The sequence below is a fragment of the Canis lupus genome, chromosome 30, assembly GCF_048164855.1.
Source record: "Canis lupus baileyi chromosome 30, mCanLup2.hap1, whole genome shotgun sequence".
In the NCBI taxonomy this organism is placed as follows: Eukaryota; Metazoa; Chordata; class Mammalia; order Carnivora; family Canidae; genus Canis; species Canis lupus.
This window is the reverse complement of record NC_132867.1, coordinates 39,615,354-39,643,128: the sequence shown is the minus strand read 5'-3', so window position 1 is coordinate 39,643,128 and position 27,775 is coordinate 39,615,354. Positions and strand designations below refer to the sequence as shown.

Here is a 27,775-nt window from a genome sequence, read left to right as displayed (position 1 = left end):
CCGTCTCACTTCCTCTTAGTGTCCAGGGGTGGCTGTCTGTGTCCCCCCATTCGAGGCTGCCCTCAAGCAGGGGGAGCAGAGGTGTGGCATTGTGCTAGGGCCACGTGAGAAGCCCGTGAAGGTGGGAGGTGACCTGGGAGGGGAGCTCTGCGTCGCGCACGGAAGGGCCCCCTTGACCGTCAGCGGTTGTCCTGGCGGTGCCCGGGACAGGCCGCAGCTGCCACCCTGCAGAGACCAGTCTGGCTCTGAGCCCGCTTCTGTCCACCAGTCTCAGAAAGCTCCTTGTGGGTTGGGGCAGGCCTGCGGCCAACGGGGGGCCTCTGGGCCGGGGTTGGGGTCACACTCCCCCTAGCAGGGAGTCGCTGGAGTGCTGGCAGGGGGGCAGGGCAGGGAGCCCTAGCTTGGCCGGAGAGGCCGGGCCCCATGTCGGCTTAGAGACCTGCCAGGTTGGCCCTTGGTTCCCAGCTCCTGTCCTGTTGAGTCCTGTGTGTGCGTCATGTGGACGTCTGTGTTGGTTCTTGCCCCCTCACCTCTCAGAGACCCCTTAACCAGCATTAGCTAACCCTCCGCTGCCCATGTCTGTGTTCGGGTCGGAGGGCTCCTGTTTGAAGCCATGGCTTGTCTTCACTGCGCCTCGCTCCCACAACGGGGCTCCTCTGAGTGGCAGGCGAGGCTCGTTTTTTCTGAGCTCTAACCACCCTGCAGTGTCCATGACCTTGGCACCAAGTCGTGGCCTCGGAAGCTTCCAGGTGAACTGGCCGTGTGCTGCACCACCTGCGTCCTGAGCTCTGCACTCCCAGAGCTCCCTCAAATCTGGGGGACATCCACCTGCTATTTCCATTAGCGGAGGGTCTGTCTGGTTCCCTGGCTGTGCCCGTGGCCAGAGTGGGGACGGCGCCCCGTTCTGCAGGTGCACGGCCCGGTGCCAACCCTGTGCCCCCGGCTGCTCGGTGAGGTACACTCCGGTTGTCTTCTTACCTCAGTTTCTCTGGATGCAAATGAAACAAAGTGATAAAAGACATCAGAGAGCAGCTACCGCTGCCCGTCAGCCTATGGTCCTGTGAAAGCAGGCGTTAGTTTTCTTATCATTATATAGAAATAACAGGGCCACGGTGAATTAAAATACATTTTCTAATTTCCGAGGTTAGAAGTTTCAGGTGGAAAACAGAATAAACCTGGAACTGAGCTCCTCTGTGTCATGTGTCATTTGCATCCTGTTACATTTTTCCGTAGCATTGACGTTAAGAACTTGTCCCCTGTAGACTGTTAAACTGAGGATTTCTACGATACAGGGAGAAGCTTTTTGAAATGTGGGGACTGATGGGTTTTGCTCAGGGGTTTGCTCGGCAGGACCGGTCCTGGTGGCTCATCCAGGCGGTCCTCATACTGCCCGTGGCCGTCCAGGTGGTGCCGGAGAGCAGCACAGGCTCACGTCCAAGCCCTCCAGCCAAGCGTCTGTCAGCCTCCCGTGCAGCCCGGCTCCCCCCGAAACCCACCATCCCCTCTCCCAGGGTCCCTGCCCCTCCACCGGTCCTGAGTAACAGGTGTTTGCTCTTAGTTCTGCATTTTATTGAAACATAAATGTGTGTGAGCCACAGCAGGGAGGCCACCCATGGTGTGGCCGACTGGTCCCGGATGGCTGAGCCCTTGCGAACAGGTGGAAGCGGGTTCTCTGTAGGCACTTGCTGGCACTCGTGACAGAGAAGGCTGAAGCCCCGGGACTCGGGCCACCTGCCCGGTGGGAGGCACACCTGTGCTGTTTAGTACCAGCCCAGCAGGGGTGTGTGAGTGTGAGTGTGCAGGGTGTGCGGGTGTGCATGTGTGGGTGTATGAGATGTTCAAGGGGCGTGTGAGTGTGGGGGGGTGTGGGAGTGTGGAGCATGTGGGGTGTGTGCATGTGTGATGTATGGGTGTGTGTGTGAGTGTAGGTGTGTGTGAGAATGGAAGTGTGGGGTGTGAGTGGAGGTGTGAGGGTGAGGGTGTGTATGAGAGCATGGGGGGGTGCCTGTTAAAGAGGGACCTAGAACAAGACAGTAATGTGGACGGTGGGAGAACCTGGGCATTTGTGCATGTGGGACAGGAGCGGGGCAGAGCAGGGACAGGTGACAGGTGGGGGTGGAGCCTTGGGCGAGGGGAGCTGCAGCTTCCTGAGACCGGGGGTTGGGGCGGCAGTCAGGTTGGGTGCAGGGTGAGGGCCCAGACCAGTGATAGTTCAGGCCCGTCTGCTTTCAAGGAATCATCCCCAGACGTGGGGAGGCATGGGGGACAGGGGTGGGGCCCTGCCAGCAGAGGGGCTGGTGTCGCTCCCCACGCTGACGACCGGCTGGCTCCGGGGGCACCTTGTATGCTGCGTGCCCTGGTGCCCGGCCCAGTGCGGGCCCTGCCTTCCCCGGGGCCTGGGTGCCGCTCCCACGGCCAGGATGCCGATCCTGTATTCAGTGTCACTTACCTAAAAGCTGCCGTGTGTCTGCTTGCTCTCCGGACAGATGACAAGACGTTCCAATGTGAGATGTGTTTCAGATTCTTCTCCACCAACAGTAACCTTTCCAAGCACAAGAAGAAGCACGGGGACAAGAAGTTTGCTTGTGAGGTCTGCAACAAAATGTTCTACCGCAAGGACGTCATGCTGGACCACCAGCGGAGGCATCTGGAAGGTGAGCGTGGCCGGCCGCCCTGGGCACCAGCTCCCGCCGCGGGGACGATGGGGCCGGGGGGGTGACAGCCAGGGGACGGGGGGACGGGGGGCTGCGCAGGTGCCGGCGATGCCACCCTGGGATGGAGTTTGGCTCAGGCATGGAGACATACTGGCGGGGCTGAACACTGTCGTGTGCTAGCGGGAACCCTTGGAAGCGTCCTGAATGCTCCACGGTGGGGAGGGGGTTAAGGAAACCCGACTCACTGTAGGATGGAACACGTTTTTCTCAAAGCCTTTTGCTATCTTGAGAAAATGCCTTTGATGTGACTAGAAAGTAGGGAGAAAAAAGTGCATGCAATTGGGTTTGGAGAATACTTTCAGCGTTGTGTGCAGAGTGGAATGTTCTGGGCAGACGCCGTGCCTCAGATGGCCCGTGCCGTCTGCAGGGGGGTACCGGGAAGCTCCCTGTCCGTGTGGTGGGCTGACAGGAAGCCAGCTGCAAGAGGAAGACGGGTGTCAGTGGGGTCAGGTACGGAGCGGGATGAGGGGGCCGTGCCATGAGGGGGTGGGGGAAATGGGGAGGAGGGGCGTGCTGCACAGACTCCCAGCGGCTCCGACCCCCGAGTGGAAGTAGAAGGTACAGACACCAGGAGCAGGGAGGTGCCAGGGCTGCAGGCATGTGCTGAGCGCCTCCGCCCAGGCTTTCTTAAAGAACCGGCCCAGATAGACCCTCTGAAAGTTGGCATTTCAGGGGCACCCTCGTGGCTCAGTGACTGAGCATCTGCCTTCGGCTCAGGCCGTGACCCCAGGGTCCTGGGATTGAGTTCTGCATCGGGCGCCCCACAGGGAACCTGCTTCTCCCTCTGCCTGCGTCTCTGTCTCTCTCTCTGTGTCTCATTAATAAATAAAATCTTAAAAATAAATAAATAAATTGGCATTTCAGTTGTAATAATCCCGATTATTACAAACCAGAGCACCTTTTTTTTTTTTAAGATTTTATTTTTTTATTCATGAGAGACACACACAGATACAGAGGCAGAGACGCAGGCAGAAGGAGAAGCAGGCTCCATGCAGGGAGCCCGACATGGGACTCGATCCCGGGTCTCCAGGATCATGCCCTGGGCCGAAGGCGGCGCTAAACCACTGAGCTCCCCAGGCTGCCCAACCAGAGCACCTTTTTATAAAAGTTTGAAAAGAATCATTTTTCTTAAAGATATTTTATTTAGTTGACCCAGAGAGAGCACAAGCAGGGGGAGGGGCAGAGAGAGAGGGAGAAGCTGACTCCCCACTGAGCAGGGAGCCCGATGCGGAGCTTGATCCCAGGACCCCGAGATCATGACCTGAGCCCAAGGCAGATGCTTCACCGACTGAACCTCCCAGGCGCCCCGAAAAGAATCATTTGATAAGGAATTACAAAGGACATCCTTGTTGAAAAAGAAAGCGAAGCTGCATGCGAGGTATAAGTGGTGCGTGCAGCGCGCATGTACGCAGATCATCATCCTGCCTTTTCAGAATACGACGAGTCCCATCCCATATAGGTTCTGCACTCCACGTTTCTACCTGGCTGTTGTTCATGTGGCTTCGTGAAACCCACCACTTTTTCCTCTGTGACCCGTTAGGGGTGCACTTGGGCCTCACCAGCCAAATCTGGGGCCCACTCAGTGACTGCGTGGCCCCAGGAAGGACACTGTGCCTCAGTTTCCCCCCTAAGCTGGTGGGGGGCTGAGCCAGTCCCTGCTGGTAGAGCCGTAAGCCCTAAAAGTGCCAGCTGCTGACAGTCCTGCCGGACGTCCGAGTCTCCTGACCGACAGGCACCTGGGCTGCGCCACAACCTTATCTTACATTTTACAGCTGACACCGGGTCAGATCATCTTCTGCGGGAATCAGCTAACGTGTCCCGTGGTTTTTCCTTTCACATTGGAGCAGAATCTAAACCACTGCTTCAGCTCTGGAGCGTTTGGTGCTCCCGGGAGCCTTTTGGAGAAGGATGTGGCCTCACCTCCGGTTTGCTGGGTGTTCTCAGGTCTTGCTCTGCATTCACACCGCGGGATGCGGGAATGTTCCAGAGCGGGTCAGCTGTGCGGAAAGGGACTGTGGCCGTGAATTTCTCGCTTCCATTGAGAATCCCCGTTACATGCGGGCTTCTAAAAATCTGATTGGATCCCAGTTATAAAGATTTCTGTCTTAAAACCATAAGGGGTTCATTGCCTTTTGGCTTTTCTCCCTGGTCCTAATTATTAACTGATTTAATTTGCAAGGGTGAACATAGGTATCCTTTTAATTAAAAAAAAAAAAAGGCATCTCTAGGAATCTTGCCCTTGGATCGAATGAAACTCCCTCCTTCCGCGTTAGCTCAGCGTAGCTCTTCTACGTCATAAAAGTCCAAAACCCCCGCTGCCCTCGTGTTTTCACACGTTTCAGTTGCGCAAACCGTGTTACTGTTGCCCGTGGGCAGGCACAGCCCATCGTTCCCGGAGCCCGGAGGAGCAGCGGTTGGCACGGTTGTGTCCTGTGCCGGGTTGTCCCCGATGTGTTCGCTGGGGCCGCCCAGCCTGTCCCCCCCGACCCCCACCCAGGCGGCCCCACTGCTGGATGGCGGGGGCCCGGCGTGTGTGTACTCCGCGTGTAATCACTCTGTCGCTCGGGGGGGCGGGCATTCCAGGAGTGCGGCGGGTGAAGAGGGAAGACCCGGACACCGGCGGCGAGAACCTGGTCCGCTACAAGAAGGAGCCCTCGGGATGCCCCGTGTGCGGCAAGGTAACGCGCCGCGCTCCCTTCTGGAATCCCAGCATGAACCCCACCCTGCTGAGCGGTGCAAGCTCAGAGCTCTCCTCCTGGGGCGTCAAGGGAGACGTTCCTTAGGGTGACAGCAGGGACTCGGGGCAGCCCCAGCGCCCGCCCGTGTTATGTGCTGCTGAGATGCGTGTCCAGTGAATGAGCTAAGCGTCTCCCCTCCACTGCTTGCTTTCCCTTTGGCACGATTTCCCCCCAAGCCCTTCTCTTTAGTGTCCCTGACACGCATCCCGCTGGTGGCAGGCCAGAGCCCAGTGCACCCAGCAGGCAGGGAGTCCCCAGGCCTTGGCTTTGCCCCGTCAGAGCTGGTCTCCCCTCTGGCATTTGTGAGTGAGAGCACTGACCCGCCCCAGGGCCGCGGGCGCTTGGGGCACGCTCAGTGGACGTCCACTCCCCGAGTGAGCGAAGCGGGACACCATCCTCAGGGGCAGGTGCCTCCGACATGGGCCGTCCGAGGGCTGACCCCCAGCGGGGATGCTAGGCCTCCATGCCCATCGGAGGAGCCCCCCAGGCCACATCCAGCAGTGCAGCCATCCCTCAGCTCTCCTGGGGACCCCGTCCTGGCATTGCCACCCAGGCCACGTCAGGTCGCCTGTAAACGGTGCCGTTCTTTGTGAGCAAGCGCCTTGGTCTGGACGGAAGTGTGGATGCTTGTTCCTCAGACTCACATCCCCAGACTCAGGAGTTTGCAAAGATCCCTTGCGTCCCCGGGACCACCACGGCTCCCGTCCCTCGCGTATGCCCAGCCCTGCCGCAGGGGGTTCCCCGGGGCTCCGTGCCGCCACAAGGGGGCGGTGTGTGACCGGCAGCCCGCACTCGGGTGCTGTTGCCTGTTGCTGTCTCAGCCGCGCACAGTCTCCCCGAGAGCATGGGGTGCTGGGGCCCCGGGGCCACGCCATCCCCCAGCCTCCTCCGGGTCTGGACGCTGGAGAAGTGAAGGCTGCCAGCTGGTGGCCAGCCCTGACAGCCCAGCCTGCGGCCACATGGCAACAGTGCCGCATCTTTTGACTTTCCCAGGAACGAAAATGGGAATCTGTGTTTCTGTTTGACATTTCCTGACCTTTTTCAAGCCACAAAGCGGGCAGGTTGGCAGGGTGGTACGGCCTGTGAGCCCCTCTGCCCCGGAGCTGTGCAGGCTAGCGAGGGAGGGCGAGCTGGGGCGGCGGAATGTTCACGTGAGCCCCGGCAGCCAGGCCCAGCCCTACCTGTGCAGCCCGCTTCCACCCAGCACCCAGAGCTGTGGTCAGGGTGGCGGGCCCCGGGTCACCTGCAGATCTTGCAGAGCGATGTCCCATGAAGACGTTAGCCTCCCATTCCTCGTGCATCGTTCCCCTTCATTCGTCCCCCGTGTTCCCCTCCTGGAGCGTGTGGGGTCGGGCTGTAGGAGACCTGCTGTCTGGGGTACGTGGCCCTCGGGACTACTGTCTACACGGAGACGCTGGGGCTGCGGGTGGCCTCTGCTGCTGCCTCGTCCCCTGAGCTCCATGCCAGAGGCCGCGGGGCCACAGCATCCCAGCCCGGCCCCAGCAGGACGAGCACGGGGCCCTGCTTGAGCCTCCACACCCATCGCGCTGGACCAGAAACGGCGCGACGGGGGAATGGGCGTGAATTGTGCATGAAAGCCGGTGCAGAGACCGAGGGTGGCGCTCTTCTTTGGTTTTCCGAAGCCCGCAGCTCTGTCTGTGATTCTCTGGCTCCTCGAAAGGCCCCACCCTAGTGAAATATTTAAGCGAGCGAATAAACCTGAGCTGGGTCCCACTGGGAGTGGAGACGGGAGGACAGTTAGTTCTCTGTGAGGACGTAGGTTCGCATTTAGACGCTCGCTCGCTGGTGACCCTGCCATCCGGGCGGGGACTGGGCCAGCGTACCGTGTCCTCGCGCCCGGTACAGCTTGTCAGGTCCCGCGCCTCTGCCCGCAGGTGTTCTCCTGCAGAAGCAACATGAACAAACATCTACTGACCCACGGCGACAAGAAGTACACCTGCGAGATCTGCGGCCGCAAATTCTTCCGCGTGGACGTGCTCAGGGACCACATCCATGTCCACTTTAAGGTACCGCCCTTCCCGGCGAGCTCACGTGGCGGCGTGGCCGGCCCTCGCTGTCGGCACCTGGAGATGCTTGCCTGCTTGGCCCCGTGGCTGCTCCTCACGGGATCGGGGGAGTCCCCTGACCTGCTGCATCTCCAGCCCCGGCCGCAGGGCTCGCAGGAACATCCGTCCATGCTGGGCACCTTCTGATGAGAGCAGTGAGGAGGTGGTGGGAGCCAGGGGCGCACCGAGGCCTCAGGGGTCACATTAAGGGCAGAAGGGCCAGTCCAGGGAGCCAACAGGGAAATCCTAGGTGGTGCCAAGGCCAGAGGAAGATGGTGAGCGTGTGCCCTGGAGACACACACCCGCCTGCCCGCCACACAGTGACTGTTCCTTGGGAGCTCCAGCCCCGGTGCGGCTTGGGGTTTCGCTGGGCAGGTGGGACCCCAAGGCAGGGGGGCGAGGCAGGAGTGCAGGAGGCGCCCCCCAGTGCAGGTGCAGAACTGCATGGACCAAGCTGGGGCAGGAGGAAGGGCCCGAGAGCGTCCAGGAGCTTCAGCCAGGGTGTGGGCGGCACTCAGACCTCCCTGGGACCCAGGGTGCTCATCCGCACCCGCCTGAGCCTCCACGTCTCTGTCTTGGAACTGGGGTCCCTGAGACCTGCCGTGCCAGGAGAGTCTCCTGGGGATTCAGCTAGACCCAACGGAGGTGAGGGGCCTGGCCGGTGTCAGCCCCCCCGGCGGGGCATGGCGCCCGTCAGGTGCTCGTGCTCAGGCAGCGCTCCTCCAGACAGTGCTGCTGTTCCTTTGCTAAAGGAAAATAGAGGGACTTTGAGTAAGAAATAGGACAGTAGGCCCTTGTGAAAACCTCCCCTCTGGTCAGGAGGAGCAGGAGGGCAGATAGGGTAGCGCACCGTCCATAGGAAACCTGCCGGCCCTGCTCAGAAGCCTGGGTTTTGTTTGAAAATGAAACTTGGCCGGCAGTGGTGCGCACCATGGTGGCCTCTGCGGGGAAATGGGCAGTGGCGAGGGGAGCGGGCCACAGGTCCACTGCGGGCATCAGGGGAGCAGCTAAGACGGAGAGCCAAGCACGGCCTCCTCCGCCCCCCGCCTGGCCGCTGACTCGCGGCAGCTTCCCTGCTCGCTGCTCATCTGGGGCTTTTCTAGCCCATGACGTGACTGGTGACGTGTTTCTTGCAGCCTTTTTCAGAACTGTAGGGCAGTCCTCAGCAGGTCACACGGAAAGAGGCCTTGGGGACCACCGATCCCATCCCGGGGGCAGACGCCGCCATCGTGGCCGGGGACACTAGGCATTCCCAAGTCCAGGCAGCCCCAGGCTTGAACCTGGGGACGCAGGGCAGAGGCTTGGTCGGCTTGGCTGCCCCCTGCCCTCACCCCACCGAGGGCGCCAGCCCCGCATCTGCTGGATCGTCTGGATGCAGGCGGGGGCCTGGTGGGATTCCCGTGGGGTGCACAGGGGGCCGGAGGGGGCTGGAGGGAGCCGCCGGGGGCGCAGGGAGGACACAGGACCTGGGAGGGACTTCCGTGCGGCCGACAGGTGCTGGCTTCCCCACGTGGGCCGGTCCCCTTACTGCTGGGGCGTGACTAACCCGTCCACACTTCCTGCGTCCCAGGACATTGCGCTGATGGACGACCACCAGAGGGAGGAGTTTATCGGCAAGATCGGCATCTCCTCGGAAGAGAACGATGACAACTCAGACACGAGCGCGGACTCGGAGCCTCACAAGTACAGCTGCAAGCGGTGCCAGGTACTCGCCAGCCGCCTCTGTGCCTGGGGTGTCGGGGGAGGCTCGTCCCGCACCCAGAGGCCTGGGAGGCCGGCCCAGGGGGTGGGCGGTGTGGTTCCCTTTGCACGACCACTGTCTCAGGCTGGTGACTGGTCTGCAGGATGCCGAATGGCCAACCCGGGTGGGGGACCCCTGGCTGGAGGCCGTGCTGCACGATTCAAGCAGCTTGCCGTGTGAGCAGTGGTCCCTGCCGTAGGGAAAGAGGGGGTTCACTCCCTGTTGAGTGAGGGTCCCGCATTGTGCGTAAGGGTTGGCGGCTATGCGCTCATCGGAGCACCTGGTCGTGCACCCAGCAGGGCCGGCAGGTGTGGGTGAGAGACCAGGGCGGGATGCTCAGGTGGGTGGGGAGCAGGAGAGGGCCTGGATGCAGGCTGGTCAGCTGGCGTCCACCTCTTGCACGCCCCCCATATGCACTTTGGCCGGGTGCCAGCCCTGCCCTTTGGCGTCCTTTTCCGTCTGGCCCGGGTGGCGGGCGCTCACGGTGCCCTGGTGCACAGCGCTGCCGTTGTCGGCTCGAGGATGGGAGCCCGCCGGCCGCGTGTGAACGGTGTGCCTGTTGGCAGCTCACCTTTGGCCGGGGGAAGGAGTACCTGAAGCACATCATGGAGGTGCACAAAGAGAAGGGCTACGGCTGTAGCATCTGCAACCGGCGCTTCGCCCTGAAGGCCACCTACCACGCCCACATGGTCATCCACCGCGAGAACCTGCCGGACCCCAACGTGCAGAAGTGAGGCCTCCTGGGGCTGGGGGCTCCAGGGTCTAGCATGATGCTTCGGCAGCAGGGTGCACGTCCCCTGCGGGGAGGCAGGGGCTCTGACGGGCGAGTCCTCTCCTCTCCCGTGGCTGGGTCCTGAGAGAAGCATGCTCGCCTTGTTCATCCTGCACTTCGGGGGTCCTGCCTCCCTCCCCTCCTGGCCTCCCGGCACAGGTCGGCCGCATCACAGAGTAACGGTGTGGTTCTCGGCCTGCCTATAAAACCAGCAGAGACCCCTTTTTCCGTCCGTAGTTAGGTTGCATGGGGGCCAGCCCTGCACCTGGCTGTAGCCCGCCGTCCGTGCTGGGCACAAGAGCAAGCGAGGGAGGTGTCCTGCGTAGAGGTGGCATGGCCAGCTCGGGCTGCCGTAACACAGGCCACAGGGCAGCCCGACAACGAGATGTATCGTCTCGGTTCTGGAGGCCAGAGGTCCTAGACTGAGGGGTCGGCAGGGCTGGTTCCTTCTGGAGGGAGCAGGTGCCCTGGGCCTCCCTCCTGGCTGGTAGAGGCTGCCTCCTGCCGTGTCCTCACGTGGACTTCCAGCTGTGGGTGCCTAGGTTCTGGTTTCTGCTTCTTATAAGGACACCAGTCACGCTGCCCCACCCACCCCCGTGACCTGACCGTTCACCTAATCCCTCTGTAAGGACCCCGTTTCCAACCACGGTCAGAGTCTGAGGTACCGAGAGGCGGGACGCCAGCCTGTGGATTTTGAGGGGCGCCCTTCAGGCCTCTTGGAGGTGAAAATCTCTGTGCCTCTTGCCTCCACGAAGCCTCTTTTTTGCCCCCCGCCCTTTGCTGAGGAAGGGCCCAGGGAGGGTGGACTCCGCCGCGGCCGGGCCCGTCCTGAGGCTGCCGTCTGCCTGCAGGTACATTCACCCGTGCGAGGTCTGTGGGCGCATCTTCAACAGCATCGGGAACTTGGAACGGCACAAACTCATCCACACAGGTAGTGCCTGCCGTCGGGGCCGGGCCAGCCCCGGGGCCCCCGTGCTTCCCGCTCCAGCACCCACGCTCGCCCCCTCCGTCCTTGCCACCGCTTCCATCCCAGCTTGAGCCCCTGCCCCCGTGGCCCCGGGTCCTGGGGACCTTGCTGCTGCAGAGGCTGCTGGAGCGCCGGCTGCGTCGTGCTGTGCTTCCAGCCATGCTTCTCCGTCACGGAGGTGGATCCGCCGGTTAAAATTCCGACGTGCTTGTTGTTCAGGTGTGAAGAGTCACGCCTGTGAGCAGTGTGGGAAGTCCTTTGCCCGGAAGGACATGCTGAAGGAGCACATGCGCGTGCACGACAACATCCGCGAGTACCTGTGTGCCGAGTGCGGGAAAGGTACGCAGGCTGGAGCCGGGCAGGTGTGGGTGGTCACCTGCGGGTGCAGCCGGCGCGTTGGAGCCTGGAAACACCTGCCTGTGGTGATGGGGGGGGCAGGGGTGCAGAGTCGAGTCATTTGTGTCACAGACAGGGTGCAAGGGGAGTGTCTGAAACGAGGGGATAGAGGGGAACAGGCTGGGTCCAAAAGGCAGAGGACATGATGCGTTCAAGGCACAAATAAATCGCTTTTAATGTGGGGGAAGCCGCGCCACCAAGCATTGTTTGCAGCACCAAATAGTTGTAAGAACGACCGTGTGATCTGCGCATCTGTGCACGGTCTGCGGTGCTTCCCGCCCACCGCCCGGAACCAACTACGTCTTGAACAGTGGTTCATTGTGGCCAGCGACGACTGTGACTTTCATTTCGATCAGGAGAAGTTAGTTGAATGATCAGAGACATCTTACAAAACATATCCCATCTCCGTGACTAAAACGAGAGGAGAAAAGGTCATCCCAGTCAGTACAGGATAAATTTTGAGCCCGTTTCTGTGTAAACAAAACCAAACCGTGCAGAAGAGGTGGAGCGAGCGCGGAGCTTCTCGGGCTGTGGCCAGCGGCTGCCGGCGCTGTCTCCACTGAGGGACTGTCCCCATGCGGACGTGGGGCCCATCAGATCTTTTAAAAGTCTTTTTTTTTTTTTTAACGATTTTATTTATTTATTCATGAGAGACATAGAGAGAGAGGCAGAGACACAGGCAGAGGGAGAAGCAGACTCCCTGCAGGGAGCCCGACGTGGGACTCGATCCCAGGACCCCAGGATCATACCCTGGGCCGAAGGCGGCGCTAAACCACTGAGCCACCCGGGCTGCCCAAAAGTTTGATATTTTTGTTAAGGCCGTCCTCTCGCTTTATTTGTTTAAAAAAAAAAATTAAACAGAAAAGAGTAAAGAGAACACAAACATCTCATCATGCCACTCACTGGCCATCCCCCGTTAGCACACGTGAAATAGGATGACGACGTGTGAGAGAGTGGCCCGCAGTCTCCCCAGGGGGGACAGATGGTCTCCCGTCTGGGCCCCAAAGTAACCGTGCACCGGGGCAGCGCGCGGACTCCCTCGTTGGAGAGGGAATGCAGGCACCTCACCAACAGCGGTCATGCCAACCGCCCTGCACGGCAACATCGTTGCTCCCGCCTCAGACCTGTGACGCTCTTCAAAGGAACCACTGTCACCGTCTTGTAGGAACATTCTAGAGGTTTCTGCACTGGCGTGACGGTGCCCTGGCTCTCCCAGCCCCCTTCCCCACTTATTGGCAGGGACGGTGTTGAGCAGGAAAAAAGATGGGGAGGGTCCGAGGCCGACCCTGTGGGGCCATCCCCCTGCCCCCCCAGAGGGGGGTGGCAGAGAGAAGCCACGCCTGGGTCCCCCAGGGACGCACCGCGCAGGGCCGAGCCGCATCTCACAGTGTTACGTACCTCGTCATGTAGTACAGGTGTGTTTAATATTTAGGTTCGTGGTCTTTTTTTTTTTTTTTTTTTTTTGCGACAAATCCTGAATACTTTCATAAATGCTGGTGTTGGAACCTGGGCTAACACGTTATTTCACACACACTAAATTATTGGTTCCGATTACAGTCATTACCGCGTACAAGCAAATGCTTGTGTTGTTTGCTTTTTTTTTTTTTTCCTTCCGTACCTTGCTTTTTATTTACTTGGAAATTCGTCTTAGAGACTTTTCGCGTCGGAATAAGTGAAATTGCCTTAATTTAGCTCTCAGAACCCTGCTAGGGTTCCATCCTGCAGACTCCTGTAACCAGACCCTGTTATTTAATATATTAGGGGCTTGTTGGCGTGTAGTCTTTTATCATCCCAGGCGATCTTGCAGCAAACTTTCTGGCATAGCGTTATTTTGTATTTTTTCCTGAGAATCCTAGGCCTGCCTGGGATTTATTCAGGGGAGAGACTGTTAGGAGTGGCGTGAGTCCCGGCCCCGCAGCAGTTTCAGTGAGCGGCGGGAGGAGTCAGCATACACAGAAAATGCCTTGTTCAGAATCCCTCGGGGAGGCAGCTGCGTGGCCTGCGTCAAGAGAGCCACCAGGCATTGAAAGATGTAAAGAGGGGGGATCCCTGGGTGGCTCAGTGGTTTAGCGCCTGCCTTCAGCCCAGGGCGTGATCCTGGGGCCCCGGGATCGAGTCCCACATCCGGCTCCCTGCAGGGAGCCTGCTTCTCCCTCTGCCTGTGTCTCTGCCTCTCTCTCTCTCTCTCTCTCTCTCGGTCTCTTACGAAAAAAAAAATCTAAAAAAAAATTTAAAAAAGAAAGATGTAAAGAGGGCTAGGCATCTCTGATGGTTCATCTCCCTCTCTGATTTTTCCCACTCAGTTCCCCTCCTTTCCCTTATAATCCCTTTCACTATTTCTTATATTCCCCGTATGAGTGAGACCATATGATGCTCAGTCCTTCTCTGACTGACCTATTTCATTCAGCACAACACCTTCCAGGGAGATAGTGAAGTAGAAGCGGCAAGAAGCTTATAAATTGAACAGTCTGTCTCCTAATTATTTAGGTTTAATGACATTTGTCAACGGTATAAAATTGAAGATAGTTTATCTCTCTGAAGAGTCCGCATGCGTGGTAATTACGTGAGTATACGTATGACGTCTGCGTGTGTGTATATATGTACGTATAGAAACGTAGGTATAAGACGTAGAAACGTAGATAAAGATGTAGTTATAATGTAGTGGAATCAAATAGAAGTTTTAGCTAGAAAATGTTTTATAAATGTCTCTACTCCATTACACTCTAAAATAAAAATAAGCAAACTGCTTCAATAAAAAAATTTTAAAAAAAAGATGTAAAGAGGGCCGGCCCCATTCCAGATTTGGGAAGTCTGTCCATTTAAACAGATAGCAGCTGGCCCCAGAGTAAGTTGCGAATGTGATGCAGAATGAATCCAAGCCCCAATAGAGAGAGGCTTAAAATTTCCACTGTGTGGAGGTCATATTTATTTATTTTATTTTTATTATCATGATTATTATTATTCGTAAGGACTTTATTTATTCATGAAAGACCCAGAGTGAGAGAGAGAGGCAGAGACACAGGCAGAGGGAGAAGCAGGCTCCATGCAGGGAGCCCGACATGGGACTCGATCCCAGGACCCCGGGGGGTCATGCCCTGAGCTGAAGGCAGACGCTTGACCGCTGAGCCCCGCCCGCCCCAGGTGCCCCGGTCACGTTTATGTCAAAGCCGTTTGCACATCTTCTTTCAAACGGAAGGAGACGCACGGATTGTCACTGACGTAGGCTGCGACGGGAGGTCAGAATGGGGAGGTGACCTGTGTCATGTCTTTCCTTCTGTGACCGTGCGCTATTTTGTGGCATAGAGTCGGTTGATTTTAGACACGAGTGGGAGAGAAGTGCCCGGTGTGGGACAGAACAAGGATTGGTTCTCGTCCCGGGTGCCACTGTGCCCGGCACAGCCTGGGGGAGCAGCCGGTGCTGGCAAAGGGCAGCCGCAGGCACACCCACGGACTCTGAGTGGGAGTGTGACTTGGGTCGGGTGGGGGTGAGCTGTTGGGCGCTGGTAGCTGCACTTAGAAATGTATCTTGTTTGATTTTGGCACAAAGATGTACTGGCAGCTTACAGGTAACGCGGAGAGCAGCTTGAAACACTGAGCGACGGTTTCCGTTGGCCTCAGGGCCCTTGCGCTGGCTGTTCCCTCCACCAGAAATGCTGATCCCCCCCAAGTAGCGCTGGGCCCCTTCCACGCTTCTTCGGATCACTTTTCAGATGCGTCCCCTGAGGGGATCCCCTTTCATCCCATGTGATGGACCAGCTTCTGGGCCACTTCCGTCCTCTCTGTTCTGTCCCTGCTTCATCCTGCTTTTCCTCCTCCCTTTCCCATGCGGCACGTGGCCTTTGCTTGGCCCTCTCCCTGGGAGCGGGGGCCTGGCTCGGCTCACAGCCCAGCCTCTGGCACCTGCAGCAGAGCTGGTCCCGTGGCAGGCGCTGGCGTGGCAGGTGTCTGGTAACGGACCCCTACCTGCTGTGGGTGTACTTGCTGCTCAGAGCCCCGTGGTGGTCGGTTTGCACGGGCCGGGCCAGATGTGGAGGCGAGCATCAAATGGCAGCACAGACAGGTGACCGCACAGTGGAGGGGCCGTTCTGCATGACCCCACGTGCTCAGCAGCGTCCCTGGGTGTTCGTATGACCTGGCTGGGCAGGACTGCGAGCGCCCTCCTCAGGCGAAACTCTTGTAGCCTGTAGCTTTTTCACTGAGCTTGGGTTTTTTTTTTTTTAAATCAAAAAGTTAAAAATATTTTTTTACGGGGAAAACACCGTTCTGAAGTCAGCACTAGCCCACCTGTGTCTTCCCACCCTATAGCCTGGGAAGCCTTTTCAGGGACCCATCACTTCATAGACTCCTGGTGCCTCTGCTGGCCCAGGCCGGCCTGTCCTCATGGCTTCTCACAGCATAGCCAGGCCTGGGGTTCCTGCAGGCCCGGGTCAGCCAGGCCTGGGGTTCTTGCAGACTGGGGTCAGCCAGGCCTGGGGTTCCTGCAGACCGGGGTCAGCCAGGCCTGGGGTTCCTGCAGGCCTGAGTCAGCCAGGCCTGGGGTTCCTACAGGCCCGGATCAGCCAGGCCTGGGGTTCATACAGGCCCGGGTCAGCCAGGCCTGGGGTTCTTGCAGACCGGGGTCAGCCAGGCCTGGGGTTCCTGCAGGCCCGGGTCAGCCAGGCCTGGGGTTCCTGCAGGCCCAGGTCAGCTAGGCCTGGGGCTCCTGCAGGCTAGGGTTCAGCCAGGCTGGGTTTCATAGTGGCCAGAGCTGGCTGAGGCTCACCCCTGCATTAGCAGGATGGGGAGTTTCCCAGGTGACCCAGTGGGGGCTCTGCTCAGGCATGGCAACCCTTTCAGTGCCATTACCCAGGGCAGTACTAGCAGTGGTCTGCCTCTGCCCCACCCTGTAGCTCCTCCAGGCCATATTCTGTCTGGTGGTCAATTAGCAGTGACCTGTCACTTGCCACTGGCTGGCTCAGTTGTGGCCAGCAGGCTTGGACACAGTCAGCCTCATGCTTGTGAGCCACCACCCACCTGCTTAGCACAGCCCCTTGTCCACGGCCTCCGTGGCCCCGCTGGCCCTTCCCACGAAGCACTGCCAACCTAGTGGGCACCCTGTACCAGGACCCCCCCCCCCCGCGTGACTCACACTCTGTGCCAGGACCCCCCACCTCTGACTCACACCCTGTACCAGGACCCCCACCACGGATTCACACCCCATACCAGGACCCCCCACCGCAGACAGAGTCCGATGCCCACAGGGCTCCGCATCCACCCCTCGTAGATCCACAGGAGCCCGCAGGCAGGCTGGCCCATCCCTCAGCAGGTCCGAGCAGTGACCCTCAGGTCTGGGCAGGCCCCTGAAAACAAGAGCTGTGCAGACAGGGACCGTAAATCCCTGAGGGCCTCTCAGGGCTAAGGGCCCATCTCACCACTGGGTGGAGGGGCATCCTCTAGGAGGTTCACCGCCACCCTGACCTCCCCCTTCTCTTGTTCTACACCCAGTAAGACCGGTGCCCACCCAAGGGTCCAGGTCATGACCGCAGTGGGGGGATCCATGTGGGCACTGTGAGGGGTCCAGGTATAGGATGGGGAGTGTGGGCACTGTAGGGGGTTGTCCTGGCCCAGGGTGGGGGCAGACACTATTGCAGATCAGAGAAATGGGCACTTTAGGGATAATGGGGATACAGGCACTATGAGGGATCCTAGGCGCAGATACTGGGGGTCCTGGAGGCGGGCATCATAGGGGTATCTAGGGCTGTGGGCACTGTGAGGGGTCCTAAGTGTAGACACTGGGGGTCCTGGAGGCAGGCACCATGGGGTATCAGGGGTGCAGGCACCGTGAGGGGTCCTAGGTACAGATACTGGGGGTCCTGAAGACGGGCATCATGGGGGTATCTAAGGGTGCGGGCACCGTGAGGGGTCCTAAGTGCAGACACTGGGGGTCCTGAAGGCGGGCACCGTGGGGTCTGGGGCACCTGCCCCTGTGGGTGCGGGCACAGGGTGCAGCAGGCCAGCTCACCCCGCGCCTCCATGGGCAGGCATGAAGACGAAGCATGCGCTGCGCCACCACATGAAGCTGCACAAGGGCATCAAGGAGTACGAGTGCAAGGAGTGCCACCGCAAGTTCGCGCAGAAGGTCAACATGCTCAAGCACTACAAGAGGCACACGGGTGAGAGCGCGGCCCCGGAGGCCAGGCGGGCAGAGGGCGCTGCCTCGTGGCTTCCCACTTTCTGTAGTTCCGGGAGTCACCTGGGCAGGGTTCTCGGGGGCTGGGGAAGCGGCCCCGTCTCTCAGAGACCGCCCCCTCCCTGCCAGCTCACGTCACACGCGCGGCTGCCCACACACTCGGGACCCAGGTTCCCGTGTGGCTCACTGTCCGGGCGTCCAGCAAGATCCGCCCGTTGCTCAGCGTCCCTGCCCCGCAGTGGCCTCGCCGCCCCCACCGCCCAGGAGGCGCTCACTCAGCCACCGACTGACTCCCCGGTTGTTGTGAGAGCAAATGATTGCTGTCTGTGGTCTGCTGGCCCACCCCCTTCCCTGCAGACTCTGCTCACACACACGCGCACACACACGGAGACCCTGGGCCAGGGGGTCAGGTTAGAGCCCCCTGGAGCCGCTGAGAGTAGCGCCCTCTTCCTGCAGGGATTAAAGATTTCATGTGTGAGCTGTGCGGGAAGACCTTCAGCGAGAGGAACACGATGGAGACCCACAAGCTCATCCACACAGGTAAGCAGGGCGGCGGGGGGTGGGGGCGGCGGCAGGGGTGGGATTGGCAGGCAGGGCGGCGGGGGCCGCAGTGGGGGGGTGTGCGGGGCGGGGAGGTGAGGGGGCAGCAGGTGGTGCTCGCCGAGGTCCCCGGTGCCCACCCCCCACCAGGTGTGCAGGGCTGGGACGGCTGTTCTGTCCACCTACCCGGTGGCGCAGGCTTTTTCAGAGTGTAGGCGCGCCCCCCTCCACGGTGGCCCCTTAAAGATCAGCCCACCCAGACCTGCAAATACCCACTCCGCAATTTCCAAATGCCCGAGCAGTGTCTCACTCCACGCTCTGGGAGGGAGAGGGCTGCTGTCCTGCTCGTCTCAGCCTCACTGCCTGTCCCCTCCTGACCTGACCGACGTCCCCCGCCTGCCCCATGAGCTGTGAGGTGACCCCGCTCGTGACCCGGGCTTGTCTCCCCTCCCTCCTTATGTGCGAGAAGTGGGCAAGCAGTGGACGTGCTCCGTGTGCGACAAGAAGTACGTCACCGAGTACATGCTGCAGAAGCACGTGCAGCTCACCCACGACAAGGTGGAGGCCCAGAGCTGCCAGCTGTGCGGGACCAAGGTGTCCACCCGGGCCTCCATGAGCAGACACATGCGGCGCAAGCACCCGGAGGTGAGCCTGGGGGGGGCGGGCGCGGCCCCTCCCACCCCCCCATCCCTCTACTCCCCCACCCCCCCACCCCCACGGCCCTGGCTCCTGGAGCACCCCCTGCAGGCCCAGAATTCCTAGAGGCCTGCGTGCCTGACACTCCCCCTGCCCCTGGGAGGCGCCCCGTGAATGCACGAGTGAGTGCACGAATGAACAGAGGGCCTCAAGCATACTCTGCTGAGGTTATAGGTTATGTGCTCACCGGAATCCCAGCAAGGCAAGTGCAGCCCTGGCCCCTCCCTCCGCTCTTCCCGAGGCAGAGGCAGGGTGTAGAGCCGCAGGCCTCCCGGGGGCTGGGGCCGGAGGCTCCTTAGAGCGCTGCCCACCCGGCCCACCTGTCTGCACGTTCCGGAGAGGGTCTGGGGCGTTAAATAATTCTCATGCCTTACAGAGAGGCAAAGTGAGAAACAAAAGTAGGAGAAAATGCGGGTTGGTAGCTCTCAGCTCACTTTGGGGGAAGACTTTGTAAGTGTAAAATCAGTGCAAGAGGTCGCAAAGGAAAATGTCGTGGATCTGCCTGGGAAGAAGCACCCCGCTCAGGACTTGTGCAGGTGCAGCGGGTAGCGGGGGGCAGCCTGGGAGCAGGTGAGCGGTGCTACTGTCGGCAGCAGCTACGAAGGCCAACAGCGCTTCCGTGGGAAGCCTCCAAGGACTGAGCTTTCGCGTGGACAGGAGACGTACAAGGTTAAAACCCAGAAAGCACGCAGTCTCGCCGAATCCCACGCGGGGCAGAGCGAGCGTGCTGGAAGGGGGAGGCTCTCGGACAAGGGGTAGAGGGAGCGCGGCGGGGGCTCTTTAGCTCTCGGCTCCTGTTTCTCGAGGCTTCAGTCTCTTCTCCTGGGGCCGTTCCTTTGGATCGTTTCACCCTTGTTTCATCCTGTGTCGTTCAGACACACACAGGCTAAGCTCCTGCTGGTGGTGAGCCCTGGGGAGTCAGCCATACGGGACGCGTCTCACCCTCCTGGACTTCACAGTCCAGGGTGGGGTGTGGGGGGAATAGGAGGTAGACGAGAGATACAGTAGTTACAAGGAACATATTAGATGTCGTGGAGGTGACCCTGGACAGCAGAGAAGGTGGCAAACGGAGGGGTGGGAAGGATACTTGGGTGGGCTCTGCTGCGGTTGCTCGTGCTGCCACTGAGGCCTGGTTGTATGAATGTGATGGTGGTGGAGGAGGTGGTGGTGATGATGGAGGTAGTGATGGTAATGGTGGTAGAGGAGGAGGAGGTGGTGGTAGTGATGGTGGTGGTGGAGGAGGTAGTGGTGGTGGAGGTGGTGGTGGTGGTGGAGGAGGAGGTGGTGGTGGTGGTGGTGGTAGAGGAGGTGGTGGTAATGGTGGTGGTGATGATGGTGGTGGTGGAGGAGGTGGTGGTGATGGAGGTGGTGATGGTGGTGGTGGAGGAGGTGGTGGTGATGGAGGTGGTGATGATGGTGGTGGTGGAGGAGGTGGTAGTAGTGGTGGTGATGATAGTGGAGGTGGTGATGGTGGAGGTTGTGTTTGTGGTGGTGGTGGTGGTGGTAGTGATGGAGGTGATGATGACGGTGGAGGTGGTGGTGATGGTGGTGGTGGTAGAGGAGGTAGTGGTGGTAATGGTGGTGGTGGTGGTGACGGAGGAGGTGGAGGTGGAGGAGGGGAGGGGTGGTGATGGAGGTGGTGATGGTGGTGGTTGTGGTTGTCACAGTGACGAAGGAGGTGGAGGTGAGGTGTCGGTGACAGTGGTCGAGATCACATCAGTGGCACCCGCTGCTTTCCCTCCGAGTCCTCTGCGAGCATCCCCATGCAGGTCTATGGGCAGTGCTGACGCGAGTCCCCCTGGTCCTCAGAGCCGCCGTCGGTGTTTGCGTTCACGTACCCACGCACGGGCACCTCTGTTGCCGTCCTTCCAGAGAAGGGCCGGCCCTGGTCTTTGAACTCAAGTCCCTGCGGTCTGTCTTGCGTAACCACCTCTGCCGTGTGGAGTCTCCATCTCCCACTTCTATTTTCTGTAGCTGGGGAGGGATGCTTGCAGGGCTGTCTGGGTGAAGAACCCTTAAGATGGACTTCGATGGTTCCCCGAGCTTACGTAGCCCCCCCCGCGCCTGTTCCTGTTCAGAACTCACCTTCCCGGGGACCGCGTTCTCTCCGCACTCATGCTGCGCTGTCCCCACATACGATTTAATCCCGCACGTCACCACAGTGGCTAGTGAGCTGGCTCGTGGATGACAGTCAGGGGCAGGACACCCCTGAACGGTGGATCGATGGCGGCCCCGGGGGGGCCAGTGACGGTGTGAGGGTCTGCAGTGCGGCCCCTTGGAGGGAAGGCGGGGGTGGGTTCCCCTCATCACAGAATCGACGAGTGAAAGATCTTGTGTCTGTGTCGAGTTGAAAAATAGTATTTAAGGTAGAAACGTGTCATTTTTGGTGATTCCTCGTAGGATAGGTTTACTGTTCTGTATCTGATCCTGCTCTGCTCGTGGTTTGAAATAACAGAAGATTCACAGAAAACCCTAGTATTGAAAGCGCTGCAGCATAGGGGCAAAGAGGCAGAAAACAGAGTCTGCGCCCTTGGGCGGAAGTGGGTGTGAGGTGACACAGACAGGAGCACCCCCTCCCGCCCCTGTGCGGACGAGCATCACGGAAACGTGAAACACGGTTGGACGATGGGATGAGGGAAGGGAGAGCCAGGCTGGGGACACGGGGGTGCCCGTGAGGAATGACAGGAGTCGGTGTCCGCGCAGCATCCCCGACCTACCACCTGCACTCGCCCGCAGGTCCTGGCCGTGAGGATCGATGACCTGGACCACCTCCCGGAGACCACCACCATCGATGCCTCCTCCATAGGCATCGTCCAGGTAGGCACGGAGCAGGCCCACGGGCTGGGGCGGGGCGGCTCAGGTGTTGCACGGAGCCGTTGGGCAGGCCCCCAACTCTACCTGTCGTTCCGTGGGCATCTCACTCGGGTTTTTCGGTTGGTTTTCTCTCCCAAGGCCTCTCGGGATATCTCCTAGTCTCTGTAACAAACATTTCTAGAACCTCCGTTTTCTGAATACTGACGTATCTCATTTTGGAGAACAGATGGTACATTCAAGTTCTCTAGAGAAACACAGTCGGTAGGGTTGTGCGTGTGTCTGCGTAGAGAGAAAATTAGATTTATTTTTAGGAGTTGGTTTACGTGATGGTGGCAGCTGGTAATCCTAAACCTTCCGGTGGGGGCTGGAAGGCGGGAGGCCCAGGGGAGAGCTGATGTTGCAGCTTGAGTTCAAAGGCTGTCGGGAACCAGAATTCCCCTTCCTCAGGGACCTCGGGCTTTCCTCTTACGGCCCTCGACTGATTGGATGAGGCCCACCTACATTATGGGTGTGATCTGCTCTGCTTGGAGTCCACTGATATGTTAATCTCATCCAAAAAATACCTCTGCAGCATCTTTGCTGGGCAACCAGACACGTGGGCACCGTAGTCCAGCCACGCTGACACGTAAAACTAACTGTCCCAGATGGCTTCCGAAGAGCTTGGCATGAGACCGTTGTAACTAAAATAATTTGATCACATGAACTTAGTTTTTTAAAGAAACTTTAAGCCAACGCCTTCATAAAAATGGCGTTTTATTGTACGCGGAACGTGCCACGCTATCGATCACTCTAAAACCACGGTCACACCTCTATATCTGAAACAGCGCTTGGAGCCGTGATTTAAAAAACACGACTTACGTGTAACTTCCCTTCGCTTTTTAAAAGAAAGTGAAACCAACAAGAACATGCCCCAGTCCCTGGAAGCACAAGCGAGCAGACACGCCAGGGGTCACTTGGCTTCCTGGGGGTGTGTCCGGGGACCCTGCCGGGACACCCCCCCCCCCCCCCCGCTGTGGCCACCATGGGGACACAGCCCCATGACCCAGACGTTGCCGAAACTTCTGTTCCCACAGCCTGAGCTGAGCCTGGAGCAGGAGGACCTGGCCGAGGGGAAGCACGTGAAAGCTGCCAGGAGGGCCCACAAGAGGAAGCAGAAGCCAGAGGCAGAGGCGGCGGGAGCCCCGGTGCCCGAGGAGGCCCCGTTCAGCGAGTACTCGGAGAAGGAGCCCGTGCTGTCCGGCGTGGGGGACGAAACCGACTCCGCGGTGCAGAGCATCCAGCAGGTTGTCCCTTCCTGCCGGCTCCGGGGTGCGGGGACCCTGCATGTGCCCCTGGGAACACGCCCATGCTGGCCTGGGCCCTGGCGGTGGCAGGCGGCACACGGAGGCATTTCTCCCATAAGCCCAGGTCACTGTGCACTTCCTAGCTTGGACCTAGAGGTTAGAGGTCACACGTGTCACTGAGCAGCGGCTTGACCGTTGCGGACCTGAGGGCTGGCCGCCCCCACCTGCTTGGGAATCGGGTCGTTACTGGGATGTTAAAAGCGGCCCAAGTGCATCCCTTTATTGTGGAAGTGGGCCCGGTGCACCTGCCTCCCCCTGTAAGGTCCCGGGAGGGTCGGCGGAGGCAGGGATGCACGTGGCCAGCCCGTGTGCTGCTTGTAACGGAAGCTTCCCATTGGCTCGGCATCGCCATTTGGTTTTGAGGCTCACGAACCTCACTGGGGTTTAGACGTGAAGCATAACAGCAGACATTTCTGCATTTATTTGGCTACATTCCTCTCCGTGGAGTTTTATGTTTCCTCTGCTGATTCTGTGTTTCCTCACTCCTGGTGCCCCAGATTTGGGGCTTGCTCTTTTTATTTTTTTTTTTTAATTTTTATTTATTTTTTTAAGATTTTATTTATTTATCCACAAGAGACCTAGAGAAAGAAGCAGAGACACAGGCAGAGGGAGAAGCGGGCTCCCTGCAGGGAGCCCGATGGGGGACTCGATTCCAGGACCCTGAGGTCATGCCCTGAGCCGAAGGCAGACGCTTAACCACCGAGCCACCCAGGTGCCCTGGGGGTTCTTTTTAGCTTCAGAGTTGGGGTTTTTGTTTGCCAGCAGGAAGGCGTGTGAGAGGAGCACATCTCTGTCCTCCTCGCTGGTACTTTGTCTTTTTCTAGCCGGGAGAACCCTGCATCTTACTGCTCTTTTTCACTAAAATTATTTTCCTGGGGACAGAAGTCACTTGGTTTAATCCTTCACCGAAAGGCGTTTGCCTCTCTTCCTTCGGGCGAGGCGGGGCCAGGTGTCGGTCCGTGCTGCTCGATGACTGTCCGAAGCTGCCCCGGGGGTTCGGCCGTGGGCCGCTTTGCAGACTAGTAACCGTCTTCCGTCTCTTGCAGGTGGTGGTGACCCTGGGCGACCCAAATGTGACCACTCCGTCGAGCTCCGTGGGCCTGACCAACATCACCGTGACCCCTATCACCACCGCAGCCGGGACTCAGTTCACCAACCTCCAGCCCGTGGCTGTCGGCCACCTGGCCACCCCGGAACGCCAGCTGCAGCTGGACAACTCCATCCTGACCGTGACCTTTGACACCGTCAGTGGCTCAGCCATGTTGCACAACCGCCAGAACGACATCCAGATCCACCCGCAGCCCGAAGCCTCGAACCCGCAGTCCGTGGCCCACTTCATCAACCTGACCACCCTGGTCAACTCGATCACGCCCCTGGGGAACCAGCTTGGGGACCAGCACCCGCTCACGTGGCGGGCGGTGCCCCAGACGGACGTCCTGCCGCCGCCCCAGCCGCAGGCGCCCCCGCCCCAGGCGCCCCCGCCGCAGGTGCAGGCCGAGCAGCAGCAGCAGATGTACAGCTACTGAGGCGCGGGGCCGAGAGCTCAGAGGGAGACCTGCAGACGGCTGTGCTTTTTTATTTTTGAGATTTGTTTGCTGGATACCAAACAGAGGAAAAAGAAAAATTGTTATTGCAGCGTAAGTAAGGTTGACTTAGCTTTGCAGAATTCTCTCCGAATCCCCCGCCAGTCGTCTGTCGGCGTGCCTCGAGTCACCCCCGGCAGGTGGCCACACCGGTGAGCTGCTCGGCCTGCGCCCGGCCACCCCCTGCCCCCGCCAACCCCAGCAGAACTCGGTCTGGGGGTCACGGGGCTTGGGGATGCGGGACAGGCGGGAGCAGACGGGCGAGTGCTCTGTCCGGAGGCACGTCGACGACTCGCCTGCTTCCTTCAGGGCGTAGCGACTGCGCGGAAACAGCCAGGATTCCCACGGGGCGGCACGCCGCGAGGAAACTCCACATTCTCCTCTCTTCTGGGTGTTCTTGGCAACTGAGCGGTTAGAAGTTAAAGTCACGTTTATTTTCTTCTCGGAAGTTTGAGTCGAGTCAAATGCGTTCCACGACTTTGGGCCGAAGACGTGTGAGAAGGCGTCCTGTGGCCGCGGATGACCCTTCGGCCTCCATCAGCCCCGGTGCAGGGGTGGGGGGTCCCAGGGGTCCCTGACTCGGGCCTCCGAGGCCTCTTTGTAACATAACACAAGGATCGATTTTTTGTATCGGTTTCCTTTTTTCTTCTTTTTTTTTTTTTTTTTTTTTTACTTTATTCCAAGCCTGTATTATGTATTCAAGACTGTCGTGGCCACGTCCTGTTGATTTTTAACATGCTGAAGTCGTTTGCACTGTAGGAATGACGGTCCGGGCGCAGCTCTGCACACGGCTGCCCGAGCGCAAGGGACACGCCACTGTGTGCGACCCGTCGGCCTCAGGCTGTCCCTCCTGGCAGCTCCTGCAGAGCTGTCTCGGGACCCTCTGCCAGCCAAATATATTTATTACCGCCGAGGCTCAGCCAAACCCACCGAAGAACAGGGAAGAAATTCACGTTTTCTTTCTGTTTCAACTGAATTCCAAAGGTTGATGTGTCTCAAGACCAATGTTGTATAAAAAAAAAAAATGTTGAACGAGCTTGGCTCTTCACGGTGGAAAAACTACAGGTTTTTCTGAAATAACGGAGACCCTGCCGCCGCCTGCCAGGCAGCAATGAAAGCAGAAGAGGTTAGTTCGCGAGGAGAAGCGTGAATGGCCTTCGTGAACGAACGTGCCAAGCAAGAGCCACGTCTGTGTCCCCGGGACACGCGCTTTCACGCACCTGCACGCCTGTCGGAGGTGGGGGCCAGGCTCCCGCCACCTGCTGCTCAGACAGGGAAACCGAGGCACGGCGTTTCCTCTCCTGGTAGCGCCGTCCACCTTGCAATGATAACGTTTGCCTTACTCTGGCCTCGATCACTCTTTGTCACGCGTCCTGTGTTACTCGGGAGATCCGCGCTGAAGAAAGAACGACGAGGAGTCAGTGGTGGATAAACAGGCGGGGAGGGAAGTGAAGCTAAGGACGATTAGTTCTGCAAAATGCAACGTTTCTCAGCACTTCACTTTATTCCGAGTCGCAGGATTCTGAGGGTAGGGCAACGCTTGCCTTCAGAACCACGGAGATGCTTCGCACGCGCCCTTCGCGAGAGGGTCTCCAGACCCAGCTCAGTCCCCCTCCCATCCGCCACTCGGCAGCTGACTTCACAGTGGGAGATTTATTCGACTTTTTAATTTATGATAATTATTTTTATGTTATTTATGTATATAATTAACTGCTTTATACACAATAGTTTCATCAAATGAACTTGGGCTAGGAGCAATATATTTTCTAAAATATTGTCTTCATTTTCCAAACATAAACAGTCCAGGATCAAGAGCACCAAGGTTCCTAGCGTATTTAAAAAAAAAAAGAAAAAAAAAAAAAGTCACAGTTTTTTGTTTGTTTTTTTTTGGTTTTTTTTTTTTTTTTTTTGGTTTTGTTTTGTTTTGTTTTTTTTGCTCTTGCGGCACATAAAGGATGAACGACCAAGTGAAAATACAAACATGATTCACCATCTCGTAGCCTTTATCTCTTTACTCCTCCTCCCTGTGAAATAAAGGCCTTTTAAATCAGTTTTATTTTTTTAAAGATGTTGTTTTTGTGCCCGGAGTAAGGATGCAGCAGATGTTTTTAAAGGACCCAGCGTAGGCTGTGTGGCCCCGGTGCCCTCCCCACGCTCATTCACACACACACACACACACACACACACACACACACCTGTGGGATGAGCCTTCCTGTAATAATCAGTTAGAACCTCGGAATGAAAATCAGACTCACTCCTGAGTTGTCCGTAGACACACTTGGTCTTAATAAGGGTCACTGTCGGAGGTGAAAATAGATCCGTGGCGTCTCAAAACCGTTGCTATGAATTTACATACGAGAGACCGGAGAGGAAAAAAAAAAAAAAGGTGCCACTCAGCCAAGAGAGTCCTCGGCTATAGACGGTTCTGCGCAGACGTCCCGGGTGCGCGGCTGTATTCACAGGAGCAGATGAGAGCAAGCCATCGTGGCCACCGAGCCCGGGGGTCCCTGTGGGTTACTCTAAGAAACCGCGAGAACTTAACTGTGGTGACCTGTGGATTCGTACAGCTGTGTGGTCCTGTGCCCCACTCGGGGTGTGAATCTTGCTGGATCCCAGACCGCAGCGGCTGGACGGGAGTTGCACGCTCAAAACGGGCACCTCGCGGGGGACGTGTTCCCTGTGCCCGGCGCCACCTCACTGGGTCCGAGAGGACCCCACCTTGGAGAATTCTGGGTGTGGGAGGCAGAGCCACGCACCTTCGCGTTCCTTCCAGCCACGGTGTCCGGAGGCGTGAAGCTCCTGGCTTCTCGGCTCATCGGTGACCTCCCGTCGGACTTGGAAAGGCGTTAGGACTGTTTTTGAGAAGTTGCGTGTATTTCGTGTCCCATCGGTTTGTGTAATGACAAATAAAAGGTGCGGTGACCTGTGTTTTTCAATTGCTGGCCCCTCTGCTCAAACTACCTGTTCCCACGTAGTTGACGCGCTTGGCGTAGTTTGAGAACGGTGGTAGTTCCTGCGGCCAACTGCATCTCGATTTCTGCCCCCAGCCCACACCCTATACAGTGTTTGGGGTGTTTGAAACCGTCCCGGGTATACTGAGGCATCAGGAGCTCTCACAGGGGTTTCTTAAGAAGGCAACAAAGAGGGCACGTGCGATGGTTTTTTTTTGCAGAATTCTTAGATCAGGGGAGAATGGACACGAGACAGAGGAGCGGCCAGAGAGGGAAAAACCAAAG

At 58.6% G+C, this 27,775-nt stretch overlaps 1 protein-coding gene across 2 annotated transcripts in view; it reads left to right on the top strand.

Moving 5' to 3' along the window:
- The window catches only part of PRDM15 (PR/SET domain 15), a 64,816-nt gene extending 37,341 nt beyond the window's left edge, over positions 1-27,475 (top strand). For both annotated transcript variants that reach the window (XM_072807052.1, XM_072807053.1), the window contains exons 12-24: positions 2,487-2,654; positions 5,298-5,392; positions 7,348-7,479; positions 9,089-9,223; positions 9,826-9,989; positions 10,883-10,962; positions 11,218-11,337; positions 17,415-17,546; positions 18,020-18,103; positions 18,573-18,748; positions 21,536-21,616; positions 22,687-22,896; positions 24,003-27,475. In XM_072807052.1, coding sequence (XP_072663153.1) covers positions 2,487-2,654; positions 5,298-5,392; positions 7,348-7,479; positions 9,089-9,223; positions 9,826-9,989; positions 10,883-10,962; positions 11,218-11,337; positions 17,415-17,546; positions 18,020-18,103; positions 18,573-18,748; positions 21,536-21,616; positions 22,687-22,896; positions 24,003-24,482 — 2,057 coding nt within the window. In that variant the 3' untranslated portion in view covers positions 24,483-27,475. The remainder of the gene's footprint in view (positions 1-2,486; positions 2,655-5,297; positions 5,393-7,347; positions 7,480-9,088; positions 9,224-9,825; positions 9,990-10,882; positions 10,963-11,217; positions 11,338-17,414; positions 17,547-18,019; positions 18,104-18,572; positions 18,749-21,535; positions 21,617-22,686; positions 22,897-24,002) is intronic.
- The last annotated feature ends 300 nt before the right edge of the window (positions 27,476-27,775 follow it).